The sequence below is a fragment of the Aethalodelphis obliquidens genome, unplaced genomic scaffold (genome assembly GCF_003676395.1).
Source record: "Aethalodelphis obliquidens isolate GAN/ISIS:26980383/991018 unplaced genomic scaffold, ASM367639v1 scaffold39, whole genome shotgun sequence".
Taxonomy (NCBI): Eukaryota; Metazoa; Chordata; class Mammalia; order Artiodactyla; family Delphinidae; genus Aethalodelphis; species Aethalodelphis obliquidens.
Genome location: NW_020837983.1, coordinates 17,129,277 through 17,148,323, shown reverse-complemented (window position 1 = coordinate 17,148,323; position 19,047 = coordinate 17,129,277). Strand labels below are relative to the sequence as shown.

Here is a 19,047-nt window from a genome sequence, read left to right as displayed (position 1 = left end):
CTCCAGTCTCCATAGAGACAAGCATCAGCTCTTTACATGCGTATTTCTTTTCTTTTTTATATTGAAGTATAGTTGATTTATGATAGTGTGTTAGTTTCAAGTTTATAGCAACGTGATTCTACATGCATATTTCTTGATCTGGACTGAGGACCCTGCCCTGAGGTCTGCCTCTGTCTGCTCTAGCATCTCCATAAGCCATTCAGTTTGAGCTTCCAGCCTCAACTCTGTCTCTGGGTTTCCTCTTTGTTTCTAAGTTTGGTTGTGTATGAACCATTGTTTTTTGGAGGGTGGCAGAGGTTATTTTGTTTAGCATTTCTATGTGATTAAAGTAAAAGGACAAGAGACACTTGTCTTTTCAGCATGTTGCATTGACCAGAAGTCTGATCATATTCATATTTAAATGGATTTTGTCTTTTCTCTTTTACAGCTAGTTATGTATCAAATCCCATTTGCAAGGGATGCTTGTCTTGTTCAAAGGACAATGGGTGCAGCCGATGTCAACAGAAGTTATTCTTCTTTCTTCGAAGAGAAGGCATGCGCCAGTATGGAGAGTGCCTGCATTCCTGCCCATCCGGGTACTATGGACACCGAGCCCCAGATATGAACAGATGTGCAAGTGAGCAGTCAACTTTTGTCCACCCTATTTTATTGTTTCTGCAACTTAGGGGGAGTTAAGTTGAAAATTTTGATTAAGAAAGAGTACAATTTTATTATGCTACAGAAATAGTTTAAGCTTAAACTTAAAAAAAAATAAGTGAGGTGGTGTAAGAACACTTTTACTTTATCTCTTGTATAGAAGTATATTGTATACACACACTTTTTTTTAAAGATTACCTAAGTATTTTTTCATAGCATGTATCTTAAACACAAGCATGGTAGGCAGATCTTTGTAAGGCGTACTCAGCACTTATCAATAAATAAAGGGATTTAAATACCTTTATATTGAAAACATCCTCTTGAGCTTACCACAGTGTCTATAGCTTCTTTTTCTCTTATACTTGAGTTTGTGATACTTGAATTAGTCTAATCTGTAATTTAATACATGAATTTAAAGCACCACTGCTGATAAAAGGTATAACTAAAATATAGTTTACTTCAAAGTATTCTAAGTTTAGCAACCACAAAAAGGTTATTAGGGAATGGCATTCTATACATAGGAATACAAGTACAATTTTTTACCTTTTAGTCCAAAAAGTCACTTCTCATTATAGAATTATTCTTAACTTCTGGGTAAATGGTAAAAATTGGACTTTAAAAAAATGAGTAAGATACCAAAGGAATATCCCCCTTTTTAAGGAGCTCAAATTTTAGGGGATAGAAGGAGAAAAAAGGGGAACATGGAGTGAAATGACAGATGGGTAAGCTGTTTAATCATAATTCAATACACTAAGTACTAGATCAGCAGGCAACTTGTATGTTATGGGAGTGATTTAATTATCTCCAATTAACACACTGTGTGCATGACTATTAAATCAGCTGAGGTCTTTAGGTAAGAAGAGACTTTGAATTTTATCATCCAAGGGCAATGTTATTTTGAAAGAAGGCAGAACTACTAGAGGAAGGTTATATAGAATCTGGGAAGAAGAAGGGACACGTTTGTAAAAATAATGTGTTTGGGAAACAAGAAGTCTCCTTTGGGGATGCTGTTGGCATCTTGGCAAGGCTACTTGGCCTGCATTGCCGGACATTTAACATTCTTAGTCCTTGCTCGGTAAATCTTCTTCATTCCCCCAAATCACCGTGACAATAAAAAATGTCCCTAAAAATTTCCAGACACCTCCCAGGGGAACAGTACCATCCCTGGAGAACCATTGAGTAGTAGCTGCTTAGTGTGAGGTGTGGTTGGAATTGAAGATGAAAAGGGAGGCTTGAGTGCAAATGATAAAAGTCTTGAGTGCAATGTTAAGAAGTCTGGATGTTATCTGAGGGTTCTGAGCAGACAGTGAATTAAAGCAATTGCTTTATTTAAGATAATTCTTGCAGAAGTGCAGGAAATGAATTGGAGAAGTCTATTGTAACAATTGCAGATGAGAAATTGTGTTCTGATGAAAGGTTTTTGGGTAATGAATTCCAGAGACGTTTAAAATAGAATCAATGAGACTTAGTAACTAACTAATTTCACAGAATAAAGAGAGAATCAAATTTGATACTAAGGTTTCTAGCTAAGGTGACTAGGTGAATAGTTTTGCCATTAGGAAGATAGAAACATATGGATTTAGAGGAGATTTGTATGGACTTCCATTTTATGGAATTGTTGGGATTAATAACTAGAGGGGTATGGCTCCCCCAGAGTATCAATAGATTGGCCATTTTTTTCAAATATGTACCTTATCCTTAAGGTGTATGATTTGGGCTAGCTAGTAATGTCTATCCTCATAGTTTTTGAACCTTCATAGGAGGATGTGTCCATCTTGAAATGGATTCCTGTTCAGATTGCTTTAGACCACCTATGGGGGGGTGGATTTGGGTCCATGAATATTCTGTGTGTTTTTTATTCCAGACTATCAGTGCACAAGGAAGATAAGAGTGTAGATAGCTCCAGGCATTTATTCCAAGTTCTATGCCTAGCACTCTACACACTGTGTATGGACAATAGGGTGACCATATAATTTATTACTCTACCTGGGACATTGGGGATTGAAAGTGGCTGCTGTTAATAACTATGCAGGGACATTGGGTGTAAAGAAGGGCTGTCCTGGGCAAACTGGAATGGGTGGTCATTCAGCAGTACCTCATAGTCTTATCAACAGGGTCTTCCTTAGAGAGATACCCCAAGCCAGGGCTTAACACAAACATTTTGGTTAAGTTGATCCCTTTTCCCAGAAATGGAGAGGAGAGCAATGACTGTAAATCAGCCTTGGAAAGAGAATCTACACGTGAAAATGGGTTTGCTATGGCTATACTTATTGTAAGTGAATGCAATCGATGTTGCAGTTTACTGACCTAGAAATCATTACTTATCTGGTACAAGCGGGAAGTGCTTATTAACAAGGCTCCTGTGAAGCAAAGTGAAAGTGGAAAATTATTTCTTAATTCTCAGTATATGACTTCAGATGATTATGGTTCATTCTTAGTAATATTGGCTCTTTTTCATAGATGCTTAAAATATATTGCATTGTTATTTGTATTCCATACAGAGAATGAGACAGATTTAAATTGGAAAAGCTGTCACAAACTTAGAATTTGAAATCATATTGACTTTTTGTTTTAGAAGATTAATGCTAGACAGTAGAGAAGATTATACTTCAAGCAACAGTAGCTTTAAAAAATCCTCTAAGTGAAACTTGCTCATCTATTTCCTAATCACTAAAGTAAGATTTCATTGTAAAGAAAAACCTCTCTTCCAAAGAAAGACTTGCTCTATAGAATATTGGCTGAGGTTGGCTTCTTGGTCCATACAGTGTGGATCTTATAAAATTCAAACATGCTTATTAAAAACCAATTCAATAATCATTTGCGGCATAGTGTGGAAAAAAACATACTACAACACTGAGTTGCCATTGTCTCTGATACTGTTAGGTGAGATTTCTCTCATATTTTCTTTCTCATTCATTGATAAACTCATTTACATGAAAAAGCTTAATTTAAAAAATTGCTGTACATATTCCTTGCAGAAAGCTTGAAAAGTACATAGAACTTTAAAAAAATAAAAAGCAGAAACAAAAATAAATACTACTCAGAGATAACAAAAGTCAACATTTTGGCTTCTATTTTTTTTTTTATAATCACACCTGTATATATATACAATAATATTTATTGCTCAGACTAACATTTAAATTTAGCTAGGAATTATAATTTTCTCTAGATAATTTTAAAATTTTTATTGGGGTAGAGTTGATTTACAGTGTTGTGTTACTTTCAGGTGTACAGCAAAGTGATTCAGTTATACATACATATCTATTTCTTCAGATTCTTTTCCCTTATAGGTTATTACAAAATACTGAGTATAGTTCCCTGTGCTATACAGTAGGTCCTTATTGGTTATCTACTTTATATATTAGCGTGTATATGTTCATCCCAAACTCATAATTTATTCCTTCCCACCCTTTTCCCTTTGGTAACCGTAAGTTTGTTTTCTAGGTCTGTGGGTCTATTTCTGTTTTGTATATAATTTCATTTGTATCTTTTTTTTTTTTTTTTTACATTCCACACATAAGTGATATCATATGATATTTGTCTGGCTTACTTCACTCAGTACGACCATCTCTAGGTCCATCCATGCAAATGGCATTATTTTGCTCTTTTTTATGGCTAAGTAATATTCTGGCTTCTATTCTTGACATTTTGTTTCTGTGCATATTTATGTCTTTCTTTCCTTACAAATGAGTCATCATTCTGTTTTGTAACGTTTTAATTTAATGAATTATGAACATTTTTTCATGTCATTAATTATGACTGCTTGTTTTCTACTGAATGGATATACCATAATAATCTAGCTAATTATCTGTTGAAAATTTGCTTTTAGTTTTCACCACTGTAAGCAGTTATATGAAGAATTTCCTTGTATATAGATTCTTTTGCTTATACACACATGTATAGTTTTACACGTTTTTTCTGATTTATTTTCATAAGATAAGCTTTTAAACATAGCATATTTTTCCAGCTTTACTGAGATATAATTGAGATACAAGCATAAAATATATTTTAAAGACTTTTGATATATATCACCAAATGGCCTTCTGGGAAAGTTGTACTCATTCACGTCTTTACTAATAGCAGACATTTTCCCTTGCATCTCACCAGCACTGGGTATTAGTGACAAAAAGGATAAAATGCATCTTTTTTTGTTTTAATATGCTTTTCTTTGATACAAATGAAGGCAAACATTTATTTTTCTCATGAATATTGGCATTGCAGAATATTTACCAGAATCCTTGGTCTTCTTTTTTCCTCTAATTGCACAACTATTTTCTTAGTAACATAAATAAAAACCTTCAAGTGAAGGATAACACAGAATATGCTCACAGATCATAAACGGAGCGTTCAATGAATTATCACAAAGTGGACACACGTATGTTACCATCACTCAAGAAGAAATGTTAACAGTACCCCAAGAACCCTCATTATATCCTTCCCAATCACTCCCATTTCTCCTTCAACAAAACTGCTATCCTGACTTGTAACCAAAACCATATAAAAGATTATTCATGATGACACTAATCATACTAGCTACAAATTGGAAACAACTCAAATGTCCAAACAATAGAGTATTTAAAAAAGTATATATAGAAGTAGAGATGAACTACTGTAACATGAAGCATCATAAATAAAGCTCACAATATAATATTGGGTGAAAGAGGCTATAAAATAATATTTACATACTTTTCGAAAATATGTAAAATTAATCTATGGTGCTAGATGGCAGGATTGTGGTTTTTACTGATGTGCATTTATTGAACACCTACTATGTGCTGACTTTGGTACTAGATACCTGAAGATACAATAATGAGTAATAACTAGTTTCTGTCCTTGAGTTGCTTATGGCATAGTGCAGTGACATTCTACCAGGGGTGATTTTGCCCATTAGGGAACACTTTAGTAGTGTTTGGAGACATTTTGGTTAATACAAGTGGAGGGGTGCTACTGGTATCTGGTAGACAAAGGCCATGGGTACTACTCAACGTTCTACAGTGCAGAGGACAGCCTCCTGCAGCAAAGAATTATCTGGCCTGAAATGTCAGTAGTTTTGAGGTTGAGAAAGCCTGGTCTAGTGGAAAGACAGATAGTTAAGTGTATTATGTGGTAAATGCTGCTAACTATTTAGCTTCCATTCTGTGCCAGCTACTCTATTAGATGTACTTTTCCTCATTTTATTTTTCAAATAAGTGTGGAAAGTAGATTATGGTGTTTCTATTTTATGGATGAAGTTACCAACTAAGTAAAACGCACTTTCTAATGGTTGGGTGGATTTCAGCAATGAAGGAGCTTCCACTTAAAAAAAAGCTGTGGGTGTTTGCAGAATTATTAGGATTAAGTATTATAGGTAGAAAAAAGGAAAAAAAAACACATGGAAAGGTATGGAGATGCACAAAAAAATCATTCCTTGGGAAGTAAGATGCAGGTGGTTGAGTGCAGTTCCACTGTAAAATCAGAAAACTAAAAAACTAGTTATGTTGGTGGGGACTAGGTCATTGCAGACCTTATGTGCTAAATTTAGGTAGTAGAAACATCCTGAAAGCCACAAGTAGTCAACGAAGCATTACAAGTAAGGGGATGATAAAGGTTATGGTTTTGGGAAATATTTTTCTTTTAGCTGCATGGAAGATGGGCCAGAGGGGAGTCTGCAATGAAGGCAGCAAGATCAATATTCTGGGTAAAAAAAAAAAAAATGAGAACAGCTGTATCCTCACTAGACCCTCCCTGGCCAATCTATATAAATTTTAACCTTTTCTATTCCAATATTTCCTTTTTCCTTCTCTTCTTTATCCCTCCCTCTCTTCTTTGCTCCCTCCTTCACTCATTCCTTCCCTCCTTTCTTTCCTTAGCACTTATGGTTGACTAACACACGGCATATTTTACTTATCTGTTTTATTCACCTCTCCCACTAGAACACAAGTTCCAAGAGGGAAGGGATTTTTAGTCTGTATTGTTCAGGCTCTTGTTATGCAGAATAGTGTCTGACACATACTGGGTGCTCAGTAAATATTTGAATGAATAAATGACCTAAGATAGTTATAGTGGAAATGGAGAAGTGGAGAGAGATATTGAGGAAGAATCAATAGGACTTCATAACCAATTGGAGGATGTTAGCCAAAAGTGAAGGGAGAAATTAAGATTACTCTTACGATTTTGACTTGAGAGCTGGAGAGTAGAATTTATCAAGGTACAAAATATAGGAAGAAGAGCATATTTGCTGGAGAGAAAGATCATGATGGTGGAGAATGGTTGGTTTGGGGCATGTTGAGCTTGAGGAAGTATGAGACATCCTGGGGAGGAAGATACCCAATAAGCAGTTAGATGTAAGGGTCTGGAGCTGTCAAGGGAGATCTGAACTGAATTATTGAGAAGAAGAAAAGAATATCAACTGAAAGAGAAAGAGTTCTGAGGATTGAAGCCTGAAGAATGGGGACATTTTACAGCAAGGAAAGAAAAGCCTGTGGCAGAGGCCATGACAGAATCACCAGGAAAATAGAAAATTAGAGAATGATGTCCCAGAAGCAAGTAGGAAGACTTGAAGTATCAAGGGGTCAATGTCAAAGTTGTACTGTTTAAACAGGAGTTGTTGACCTCGATGGGAGTTGTTTCATTGTTAATGTTGGAGTGCTATCCTGATTGCTACGGTTTCAGGGAGTACATTGAGTCTTAGGGAAGCAGCCAGGTGACTGTAGACCCTCCTTCTCTTTCCCTTCCCTGCTAAGCTTGTTGCAGAAGAGTATCTGATGATAGCTAGAAGGCTCACAAATTAGGAAATCGTGTGTGTGTGTGTGTGTGTGTGTGTGTGTGTGTGTATAAGATGGAAGGAGACTTGAATGGGAAATAGCCAGTTGAAGTGGAGAAAGAGAGGGATGATTAAGGCAACAAAATCATTAAAGAGACAGAAGAACATAGGATCCAAAACCTAACTGAGGAAATTAGCCTTGGACATTAAACAATTGTTTAATCAGCAATCTATAAAGTATCTACCTCATGTTAGTCAAGGTTTTTGTTTAATTCATGTACAAGGAAGGGGATCAAAAATAGGCTGAAGTGAAAGAAAATGGACTAGTAAAGTTTTTTATGTATAAGAAAATAATATATAATTGTCTTGCCAGAGGCAGTATATTTTTAAAAATCATTTGCAAGCAAAAAATTATGGAAATGAAATTTTGCAGTTCTGTATCCAGTGAACTTGCTACTTTTGTTTTCACTCTGCTATATTTTATGATTCTGCCCTTGTTTGGGCACTTTGTGAGAAATATCTTTTGGGCCAGGAGAAAACTATAATTTGTTTTTGAAATGAAAAGACATAGGTTTAAAAACTAGGAATTTTGAGTGTATAAGAAAATTCAAAGTTAAGTATAACCATCCCTTAATTTGTGAACCCCAAGATCAGTGTTTAGGTGTTTTTAAAGAATTACTGCATGTCAAGTTTGAGTCCTTTTGGAAACCCCTGCCATTCTTGAATCATGCAGTGTGATGATGCATTTGAAAAAAGATCAAGGTATTTAGAATTAACAGAAATATGTTTAAGATGTTTTAAATCAAACCTGGATAATTGTGAACTACAAATAAGAGGACCTATATAATTACTCTGAGTACCATAAAGTCTTTATAATTGTTTAAAGATCTGTGAAGATGCAGACCTCTAACAAATATGTTGATGTAACCTCAGTATTTGTGGGATTACAGGAGAAGTAAAATAAAACTAAAGAATGTCTTTATTTAGAAGATACTTACAAATTGACTGAATACACAGTTGGGTTGCATGTGAAACCGATACAGAATTAGACAACAGTAATATACAGCACCATTACCTAAACTGCTGCTGAAACACACAGGCAAATGGGGTTGGTGTGTCAGGTAATTATAAGAGAGGTAAGAGAAGGGAAAGGTTAGTGTTTAAGTGAGAACAGTCTTTCATGACTGTTGGAAATGGTATGGAAATTGTGTAACTTAATTGTATTATCTCCTTCCTTCACCATCTAGCCTGGGTAGCTAGGTCAGTAGTGAATAGTTAGGGGGTCCAGAGGAAATGGGTGAGCATGATGTGTGAAAGTGCCAGTGATGAGACCTTGATGGGAAACCTGGAGATGATAAGTGATTGTTACTGCTCCAACTCAAAATAATATTAAAATTTAGGGACTATTCTGATTACACTTAAAAGAAACCAGAGGGCTTCCCTGGTGGCGTAGTGGTTGAGAGTCCGCCTGCCAATGCAGGGCACGCGGGTTCGTGCCCCGGTCTGGGAAAACGCCGCGGAGCGGTTGGGCCCGTGAGCCATGGCCGCTGAGCCTGTGCGTCCGGAGCCTGTGCTCCGCAACGGGAGAGGCCACAGCAGTGAGAGGCCCGCGTACCGCAAAAAAAAAAAAAAAAAGAAACCAGAAATGTTCTAAATCATGTATTGTGTTAGAGCTATTTTACTCTAGGTTTGATCTTTAGCAAACTAGCGAATGGATTAGGGATCATTGAAGGAGCCTATCATATTCTTTATTTTGGAGTAGAGGTTGCACTACAGTCAAGGGAGCGTAATCATGAAGGGGGCACTTGGGTAGTCTGCCCGGTGCTAATAGTATGTATTTATCTGGTGAGGAAAGAGAGGGCACTCTATAATTTGGGCGATAGTTTAGACTGCTTAATAAAGTGTATAAATGTAGCAAACACTTAATGCCTACCTTTCTTACACCATTCAGGGACAAATGTGTGTTTTTAGAAAATAATGCAAGGGAATACAATGTGGTAGGAATTGTGACAGCGATGCACTGGGTACTCAGGGAACCCATGGATGTCAGCTAATGTGCACTTGGAGATGGGTGAGTCTTAAGATTTTCTAGAGAGTATATTATTATCTGAAATGATCCCAAAGGGAGGAGTAGGGTGAGTAAGAGCAAGAGGGAAAAGGACATTCGTAGCAGACAGTCAGCTGAGAGTTGGCACATAAGGTTTGAGAGTGGAATCCTGGAAGATGAGGATGGAGAATCCCTAAGCTGGGCAGACACTTCACTTGTTTTAGAATGTTCTCTAGTGGCAGCAAGGGAGTAAAGTGAGGTGGTTCTTAAACTGAAGGTTCTTAAACTGAAGGTTTTTACAGAGTCATCTGTAAAAACACTGATTGCTGAGTCCTCCCCTAGAGTTTCTGATTTGGTAGGTCGGAAGTGGTGCCCTAGAACTTGCCTTTTTAGCAAGTTTCGAGATAATGCTGCCATGGCTGGCTCAGAGACTACACTTGGGGAATCAGTGCTACAGTGTAATAATTATGTTGTCTCTATCTGTCGCTAATTCGGGAGTACAAGGCTTTGCCTTTAGTAAAAGACACATCTTCATATCCTCTAAGCATATTAGGATATTGTGAAGAAATGTGTATTTTCCCCCACGTCCCTCATTAATTATCAATATCAAAATCACTAATCATATATCTGATACGGACTCTACTAAGTTGACCATGGTAGAATACACTGGCTGTCAGGTCAGGCTTCTAATGCTTCCAACTCTCTGCTGACCCCTTTTCTGCCTCCTTTACTTTCTCATAACTCCCTCTTCCTAATTCTCTAAGATTCCAAGTATTCTGGCACATATGGTATTCTAATTTATAACTGTGTCTTGATAGCTTAGAATCTGATTCCCTTATGTTTTGATTTTGTGGATAAAGTTTTGACAAAAGATTCTGATTGAAATGTGGCTTCTACATGAGTAGAAGCATTGTAGACCTTTATTCTGGACCAGACTTTGAAGGGAAGAGCAGGGGAGTGTTAACTGACAGAAAAGTGGGATCATGGTGACTACTCAGGCAGAGAGGGGCCTTCTGTTGGCTTTGTCTGCAGCTGGCTCAAGAATGGAGATCAATCAGGTATTCTAACTTACTCTCTGACAATGGGTGAGCCTCATTTTCTGAGCCCCAGTGTCCTTATCTGTAAAAACTAAGGGAGTCTATGAAATCATTGCTCTAACATTCTGGGATTCTGAATGCCTTCAGAAATCACTTTTTGTTATTCCAGCCTAGCCCCTCTTCTCAAACTCTGGGTGGGAATGGCTATTCCAATATTCTCTTAACAATTCTATGTCGCAGATAAATATTTGCATTTTACCATTGAAAAGATAAGCTCAGAATGGTTCAGAAGCCTACCCAAGGATACACAGTATGAGGCTGAGCTGAGTCTAATTCCTGTGTTCCTTTAACCATACCTTTCTGCTTCTCTTGGAGAAAAGAAAATAACAAAAATCACATTATTAGATAAGTTTTAGAATCTGTCTTTTTTTTGGAGGGGGCGGGGAGGGTAAGGTCTTCACTTTCAATTGGCATTCTTTGAAAGAGTACTTTCCTGAGCTTTCTCCCCTGAAGAGGGACCTTGCCTTGGGGACCATTCTACAGAAGGTTAACAGGTTGCTGCCTGCTGGAGAAAGCTTATTGTCCTAAAGTGGCTTGACATTGAAAGAGCTGCTCCTAGCCAGTTAATAACCTGACCAGAACTTGATAAGGTTAAAGAATAGTTCCTTAGAGGGACCACAGACCGTGGCCCTCTTGTCCCCTTATCAGAAGACAATTGAGATGTGATTACCTGCTGAGTCTCTCGATTCTTATGCTTTCTTCTCAATAAAAGCCATCTCTGCAAGAGAGCTGGCTATATTTTGATGCACCTATGACTGGGACAAAACATTTGCCAACTGATTTTAGTTTTAGGGGGTTGTATCTAAAAGCTTGGTCTCACCTGCTCCACAGTTTAATTGGCTGAGGTCAGCTAGTCAAGAACTTGGCGTTCTAACAGGGGCTCAATATATATGAACTGGATGATTGACATATCCCAGGTGGCTGGGGTCTCTGAGAGTAAGAGGGAGGGCTCAGTAACACTGGCTGCTCTTCTGTGAAAGACACCATGTGCTTACTAGTAATAATGAAGACTTATTTAGCACTTTCCTTCTGGTTAAGTCTTTTCAAGCACTTATGAAGTAGATACATGACTGTGGGAAGCAAGTAAACTGAGTCCTAGAGAAGTTAAATCACTTGTTCAAAATCTGGTAGTGGAGTTGATACTGGAACATGTGTCTGCTGACAACCCATGTTCATTGTTCCTGGGCTATATGCTTCCTGGAATTCTTTGCAATTTGAAAGAGGGATCACTTTATAAATTTGTGGAACAGGCAAGCTAAAAGTTGAAACTATTTTTGCGTTTTACGAAGACATTTATATTAACTACTTTTAGCATTTAAAATCATTTAAAGATAAACAAATTTCTTGCTGAAATGCTAAACATGATTATCTAGGAAGGTGGTGGTATAATGGAGCAACCTGGTAGGTTACTATTGACCAAGTGACAGCCCTTTTCAGTTCTTTTAATGAGCCAGCATTGATGATAATGAGGATAATTGGGTGATTCTTTTCTATTAAATTTTTTTGTATGTGAATGATACATAAGTCTTTATTGAAGTATAGTTGATTTACAGTGTTTAGTTTCAGGTGTACAGCAAAGTGATTTAGCTATATGTACATATGTATCTGTTTTTTTCAGATTCTTTTCCCTTATAGGTTATTCCAAAATATTGAGTATAGTTCCCTGTGCTAACCCTAACCCTATACAGTAGGTCCTTGTTGGTTATCTGTTTTATATACAGTAGTGTGTATATGGTAATCCCAAATTCCTAATTTATCCTTCCCCTCCCTTTCCCCTTTGGTAACCACAGGTTTGTTTTCTATGTTTGTGGGTCTATTTCTGTTTTGTTTATAATTTCATTTGTATCACTTTTTTAGATTCCACATATAAGCAATATCATGTACTTGTCTTTTTCTGTCTGGCTTACTTCACTTAGTTTGATAATCTCTAGGTCCATCCATGTTGCTGAAAATGGCATTATTTCATTCTTTTTTTATGGCTGATTTATATTCCATTGTATAAGTATACCACATCTTTTTGTTTTAATATTTGCTACCATTCATACTTAAAAAAAAATTATTTATTTATTTATTTGCTTGCATGTGGGTCTTAGTTGTGGTAGGTGTACTCCTTAGTTGTGGCAGGTGGGCCCCTTAGTTGTGGCATGTGACCTCTTAGTTGTAGCATGCATGTGGGATCTAGTTACCTGACCGGGGATCGAACCAGGGCCCCCTGCATTGGGAGTGTGGAGTCTTAACCACTGTGCCACCAGGGAAATCCTTATACCACATCTTTTTTATCCATTCATCTTTCTATGGACATTTAGGTTGTTTCCATGTCTTGGTTGTTGTAAATAGCGCTTATGTGAACACTGGGGTGCATGTATCTTTTTAAATTATGGTTTTCTCCAGATATATGCCCAGGAGTGGGATTGCAGGATTATGTGGTAGCTCTATTTTTAGTTTTTAAACGAACCTCCATACTGTTCTTCATAGCAGTTGTACCAATTTAAATTCCCACCAACAGTGTAGGAGGATTCCTTTTTCTCCACACCCTCTCCAGCATTTATTGTTTGTAGACTGTTCAATGATGGCCATTCTGATCAGTGTGAGGTAATACCTCATTGTAGTTTTGATTTGCATTTCTCTAATAATTAGTAATGTTGAGCATCTTTTCTTGTGCTTTTTGGCCATCTGTATGTCTTTTTTTGGAGAAATGTCTATTTAGGTCTTCTGTTCATTTTTTGATTGGGTTGTTTGCTTTTTCTGATATTGAGTGGTATGAGTTTTTTATATTTTAGAGGTTAATCCCTTGTTGGTTGCATCATTTGCAAATATTTTCTCGCATTCTGTAGGTTGTCTTTTCATTTTGTTTATGGTTTCCTTTGCTGTGCAAAGGCTTTTAAGTTTAATTAGGTCTCATTTGTTTATTTTTATTTCCATTACTCTAGGAGATGGATTTAAAAGATATTGCTGTGCTTTATGTCAAAGAATGTTCTGCTTATGTTTTCCTCTAAGAGTTTTATAGTATCTGGCCTTACATTGAGGTCTTTAACCCATTTTGAGTTTATTTTTGTGTGCGGTGTTAGGGAATGTTCTAATTTCGTTCTTTTACATGTAGCTGTCCGGTTTTCCCAGCACCATTTACTGAAGAGGCTGTCTTGTCTTCACTGTATATTCTTGCCTCCTTTGTCAGAGATTAATTGACCTTAGGTGTGTGGGTTTACTTCTGGGCTTTCTATCCTATTCCATTGATCTATATTTCTGTTTTTGTGCCAGTACCATACTACATTTTTTGAAGTATAGTTGATTTACAATGTTATGTTAATTTTTGTTGTATAGCAAAGTGATTTAGTTATACATATATACATTCCTTTTTATATCCTTTTCCATTATGGTTTATCACAGGATATTGAATATAGTTCCCTGTGCTGTACAGTAGGACCTTGTTGTTTATCCATTCTATATATACTTGTTTGCATCTGCTAACCCCAAACTCCCACTCTATCCCTCCCCCAGTACCATATTTCAAATACTGTAGCTTTGTAGTATAGTCTGAAGGCAGGGATCCTGATTCCTCCAGCACCGTTTTCCTTTCTCAAGATTCTTTTGGCTATTTGGGGTCTTTTGTGTTTGCATACAAATTAAAAAATGTTTTATTCTAGTTCTGTGAAAAATGCCATTGGTAATTTGATAGGGATTACATTGAATCTGTAGATTACCTTGGTGGTACAGTAATTTTGACAATACTGATTCTTCCAATCCAAGAACATGGTATATCTTTCCATCTGTTTGTATCATCTTTGACTTCTTTCATCAGCATCTTATAGCTTTCAGAGTACAGGTCTTTTGCCTCCTTAGGTAAGTTTATTCCTAGGTATTTTATTCTTTTTGATGCAATGGTAAATGGGATTGTTTTCTTAATTCCTCTTTCTGATCTCTTGTTGTTAGTGTATAGAAATGTGACAGATTTTTGTGTATTAATTTTGTGTCCTGCCACTTTACCGAATTCATGGATGGGCTCTAGTAGTTTTCTGTAGTAGCATCTGTAGGATTTTCTATGTATAGTATGAAGTCATCTACAAATAGTGACAGTTTTACTTCTTATTTTCCAGTTTGGTTTCGTTTTATTTCTTTTTCTTCTCTGATTGCTGTGGCTAGGACTTCCAAAACTATGTTGAATAAAAGTGGCGAGAGTGGACATCCTTGTCTTGTTCCTGATATTTAGAGAAAATGCTTTCAGCTTTTCACCATTGAACATGATGTTAGCTGTGGGTTCTTTTCTATTAATTTAAATTGGATATACTGTGAACTATTTCCTATCTTTTCAGTCTGTAAACAAAGTTCAGATAAAGGTAAGCAATAGCTTATTGCATTGTGCTGAGGAAAGCAAGTAATAACAGCATGTTTCAAATAGTTCTTAAAGGAGATGTTTTGTTCAATTAGTAAACACTTTCACTGACCAACCTGTGTGTGTGTGTGTGTTCACAACCCTACAAGGCCTCTGTCAGGCATGTAGAAGTTCTCTTAAACTAATTAAAAACTGTACACATAGATCTGGAAGAAACCTAATTGATTCTGTTTCTTCTCTCCCTCTCCACCCAACCCCAACAAATGTGCATATTGAGGCTTATGAAGGAAGTGCTTCCCCAAAGTCATACAATTTGTCAGTAGCAGGGTGGCCTAAGTATCTGAGTTACTGACTCCAATGGAATATTCTTTTCATTATACTGTTCCTTAAAAATAAACCATGTGATGTAGACAAAACTATTATGTACAGTTAACCTGAATATTAGAAAAATATCAAAGTTTCTTTGACTATTTTTTAAATGAATGGTCAGTTTAAGTGTTTAAATCCCATTAAGGATTGCAAAACATTTGGTTTTCTAAAGAGAGAAATCAATTTGTGGAAAATCACTTTAAGAGAACACTGAGGACTTCACTGGTGACAGTGGTTAAGAATCTGCCTGCCAATGCTGGGGACACGGGTTCGATCCCTGGCCCGGGAAGATCCCACATGCCACTGAGCAACTAAGCCCATGCGCCACAACTACTGAGCCTGTGCTCTAGAGCCCACGAGCCACAAGTACTGAAGCCCGCATGCCTAGAGCACATGCTCCACAACAAGAGAAGCCACCACAATGAGATGCCCACGCACCGCAACAAAGAGTAGCTCCCACTCACCGCAACTAGAGAAAGCTTGTGCACAGCAATGAAGACCCAACACAGCCAAAATAAATAAATACATTTATAAAAAAATAAAAGCGCACTGAATTGGAAGGAACTCTGATTTGAGCTTTTGCACTATGTTTACAAGCTTCGACAAATACATAACAGACGCTGGAATAATAACCTTCTAGTTCTAATAATTCTCAAGAGTATCTGTTAAGAAAATACTGGGTAACACAGTATTATCTGCTATTGGCTATTCACGTCTTTAATATTGATCTCTTTGTGACTTTATATGAATTTTAAAGTCTAGTTTCTGCTGTGTTCAATCTCTCCTTCCAACCCTTATCTCTACTTGGTTTACAGGAATATGCATACTTTTGTGTCTTATAGAAAGACAAAAAATGAGACATAAGCGCTTCAGTGTAGTTTATAATAAATTGGTGCCTAATTTGGAAATGGAGATTTTTATAATTTAAGTATTTTTGTTTTAAACAAACAAGGTGAACTCTGTTTCAGTGTTTATTCTAACCTGAAAGAGATTTAATATTAAATTTGTTAGTCATTCAGTAGATACATCTGTTGTCATCTGTTGTGTCAAGTACCCATACCCTGTGAATACTGAATAGAATAAGACACGCTCTTTTTCATGGGCTCTCCATTTAATAGGGTGATTATAATGAACATAGTTATTAACAACTATGAGAAGAATTATTGTCATGGGCGTCTGGGTGCTGGGAGATTATGGGGAGTTTTAAGGAAACTTCATGGCTAGGGTGAAAGGTACACGGTGATGAAGTGAGGATAGTAGATGGGTATGTCTATCAAGAAGGATCTTGTGTTTGAAAATCGAGGGTTTGAACTGATTCTGGAAGTGAAAGGGAGCCATTGAAAAATTTTAAAGCAAGAAAATGACATGACTAACTTGTGTTTTTGAAAGATCACAGAGGTCCTCATGCAGCTGCAGTCGAGCAATCTTAGTTTGAGCATTATGATTTGAAGCACCGGTATGGTTAAACTATCAAGGATTTAAGATGTAGGCCAGGTTGGAGATACTGTTAACAACTTCAGTTACGGTTATTCACCTTCACACTGCAGATGTTTAATATACTGGTCTAGGGTAGCAGTGCCATGACTACTTGTTGCAAGAGAGACCCTTTTTTAATTGTATTGGGTAACTGCTAGAGAAAACTCAAAGGGTACTCTTTCTTGCTATTTGATCTGGATGACAAATTATATCAAATAGATAGCCTAAGAGCTAGGATGTATATTTTCCTCCCTGTGGTAAACATGGCTATGTGATTTTCAATGCTACTTATATTTAAAAATTTTAAATGATACTAATATTTGGAATGTTAAAAGTCTGTTCAGATATTTAATAGAGGAAATCTTTTTTCAAGCTTACATTTAATTTTCTTGTGGGTTTGGTAGCTCTCTTGAATGAGCCTATTATTTCAGGATAGACCCAAGTTTGACAGCATCATTCTCTGTTAAAGGCAGATGCTACCTTGTGCTCTGTTTCCCTTTGTCTAAGTAAGGCATCTATTTTGCACTTTAGTTTTTAAAGTGCTTTCCTGTACATTCTCTCATTCGTTGCTGACAATCCTATGAGGGAGATAGTATTATCCCTATTTACAGAGCAGATAACAGAAGTTCTGAGAAGTCCACTTACAAGCCTAAGTGTTGCCTGCCACTACATGGCACAGTGAAGGCTGTATCTACTTCTATCATCAAAGCTACCTTCACAAACAGAGCTGGGTAAAGATATCAGACCATAGGACTAGATATAAACATGATGCAGGTTTTAGCCAAAACATTATTTTGTAAAATTATTTTTTTCTCTTCAGTCAACCCCTTCGCTGACAAGTCAATGCCACACATAATCAAGAAATTAAAAGCTTATTAAAATAGGGTGGAATTTTGACCTATTACTAACTGATAAGGAGTCACTCTTTTTTATTTATCAATATACTGTGAAAAACATTGAAGTAATATTACCCCTATGTTGAAATAATTTCAGAGTCCTCAAATTCATTTGATATTTGTCTTACACACACTGCCAGATGGTGTGTATAAGACATCACTATGCCTCTCTAAGTTTAATGCTACCATTTGGTGTTTTAAAAATGAAATTCTTTTCTTTTTTCCTTCAATGTACTCCATGGATTTCCATCATTCTCTAGGCATCATAGTCAACATACTATGACCAGCGGTAAAATCAGTCCTGTCACCTTTTTGGTAGGACCCTTGAGGTGAGAATAGCTTTCAAATTTTTCATTGGTTGGAAAAATTCAAAAAGAATAGTATTTTATGACACACAAAAATGATATTAACTTTAAGTTTCAGGGTTCGTGAATAAATTTTTATTAGAAAACAGTCATGCTTAATCACCTACATACTGTCTGTGGGTGCTTTTGTTCTACAACAGAGGTGAGTGGTTTAGACAGAGACGGTGTAGCCCACAAAGCCTAAAATACTTTCTATCTGGCCTTTTACAGGAAAAGTTTGCCTATGCCTGCTCTTGCCTATTTGGAGGGTGAAGGGATTCAGAGAGTCTCCTTGTTTTCCTTGGATGGAGGTTGAGTGGAGGGCAAGACATATATTAGCTTCCATATGCTTTTCTGTTAGTTGGGTGGAGAGATTTGCATTTTCCAACATTTGGAAAAATTCAACTAAGTCTTTTTTAGGTCTGAAATTTATTAACCTGCCTTGGTTCCACCTGAATATGAAAGGGTGACAACTTACCAAAAAAGGAAAAGCACAAAGAGTAACCAAGATGAGAGATCTGCTACTGGTAGGAATTTAAAATCTGATAAGAGATATTAATTTGGTTTATAATTTTTTTAACTTTTTTCATTACTGTCACATTTCTTTCCTATTTTATTCTGAGGTAGTTGTCCTTCTCTCTCATCCCCTTTAGATGGGGGGAAAAAAGCCCTTTAAACACCTAGCTTTGTATTCCCAGCAAACGTGTCCAAGTTTTAATTTCAGTTGTTTTGAGAATGATTTCAAATATCCATCACTTGAACATATGAGAAATGAAGCCAACATTTTTATAGTTCCTTATTATTTGACCACATGGTTTTACACAAGCCTCAATGTTTCTTCAGATTTCTTTGTGTGGGTGGGCAAGATATAATTTTTAAAATAGTCAGATGTCACAGTGAAGCTCCCAGCAACATATTTTACAAATTTGAGGGGTTTTTTTTAAGAAGTGTTGTAACACTTTAAGTTAAAATAAATCAGGAGGAAACAATTTTTGATAGCATATATATCCTGTGAAGTTGAAATAAAGGGCACTTTGGGCATATAAAACAGAATTCTATAATTATCTGAAAAGCAATGTATACATTTCTGGATTGAGTCCATTCATCCTA

At 36.6% G+C, this 19,047-nt stretch overlaps 1 protein-coding gene across 1 annotated transcript in view; it reads left to right on the top strand.

Moving 5' to 3' along the window:
* The first annotated feature begins 333 nt into the window (after positions 1-333).
* RSPO2 (R-spondin 2) overlaps positions 334-19,047 on the top strand; it is an 85,445-nt gene continuing 66,731 nt past the window's right edge. The window contains exon 1 of the mRNA XM_027131354.1: positions 334-616. Coding sequence (XP_026987155.1) covers positions 535-616 — 82 coding nt within the window. The 5' untranslated portion in view covers positions 334-534. The remainder of the gene's footprint in view (positions 617-19,047) is intronic.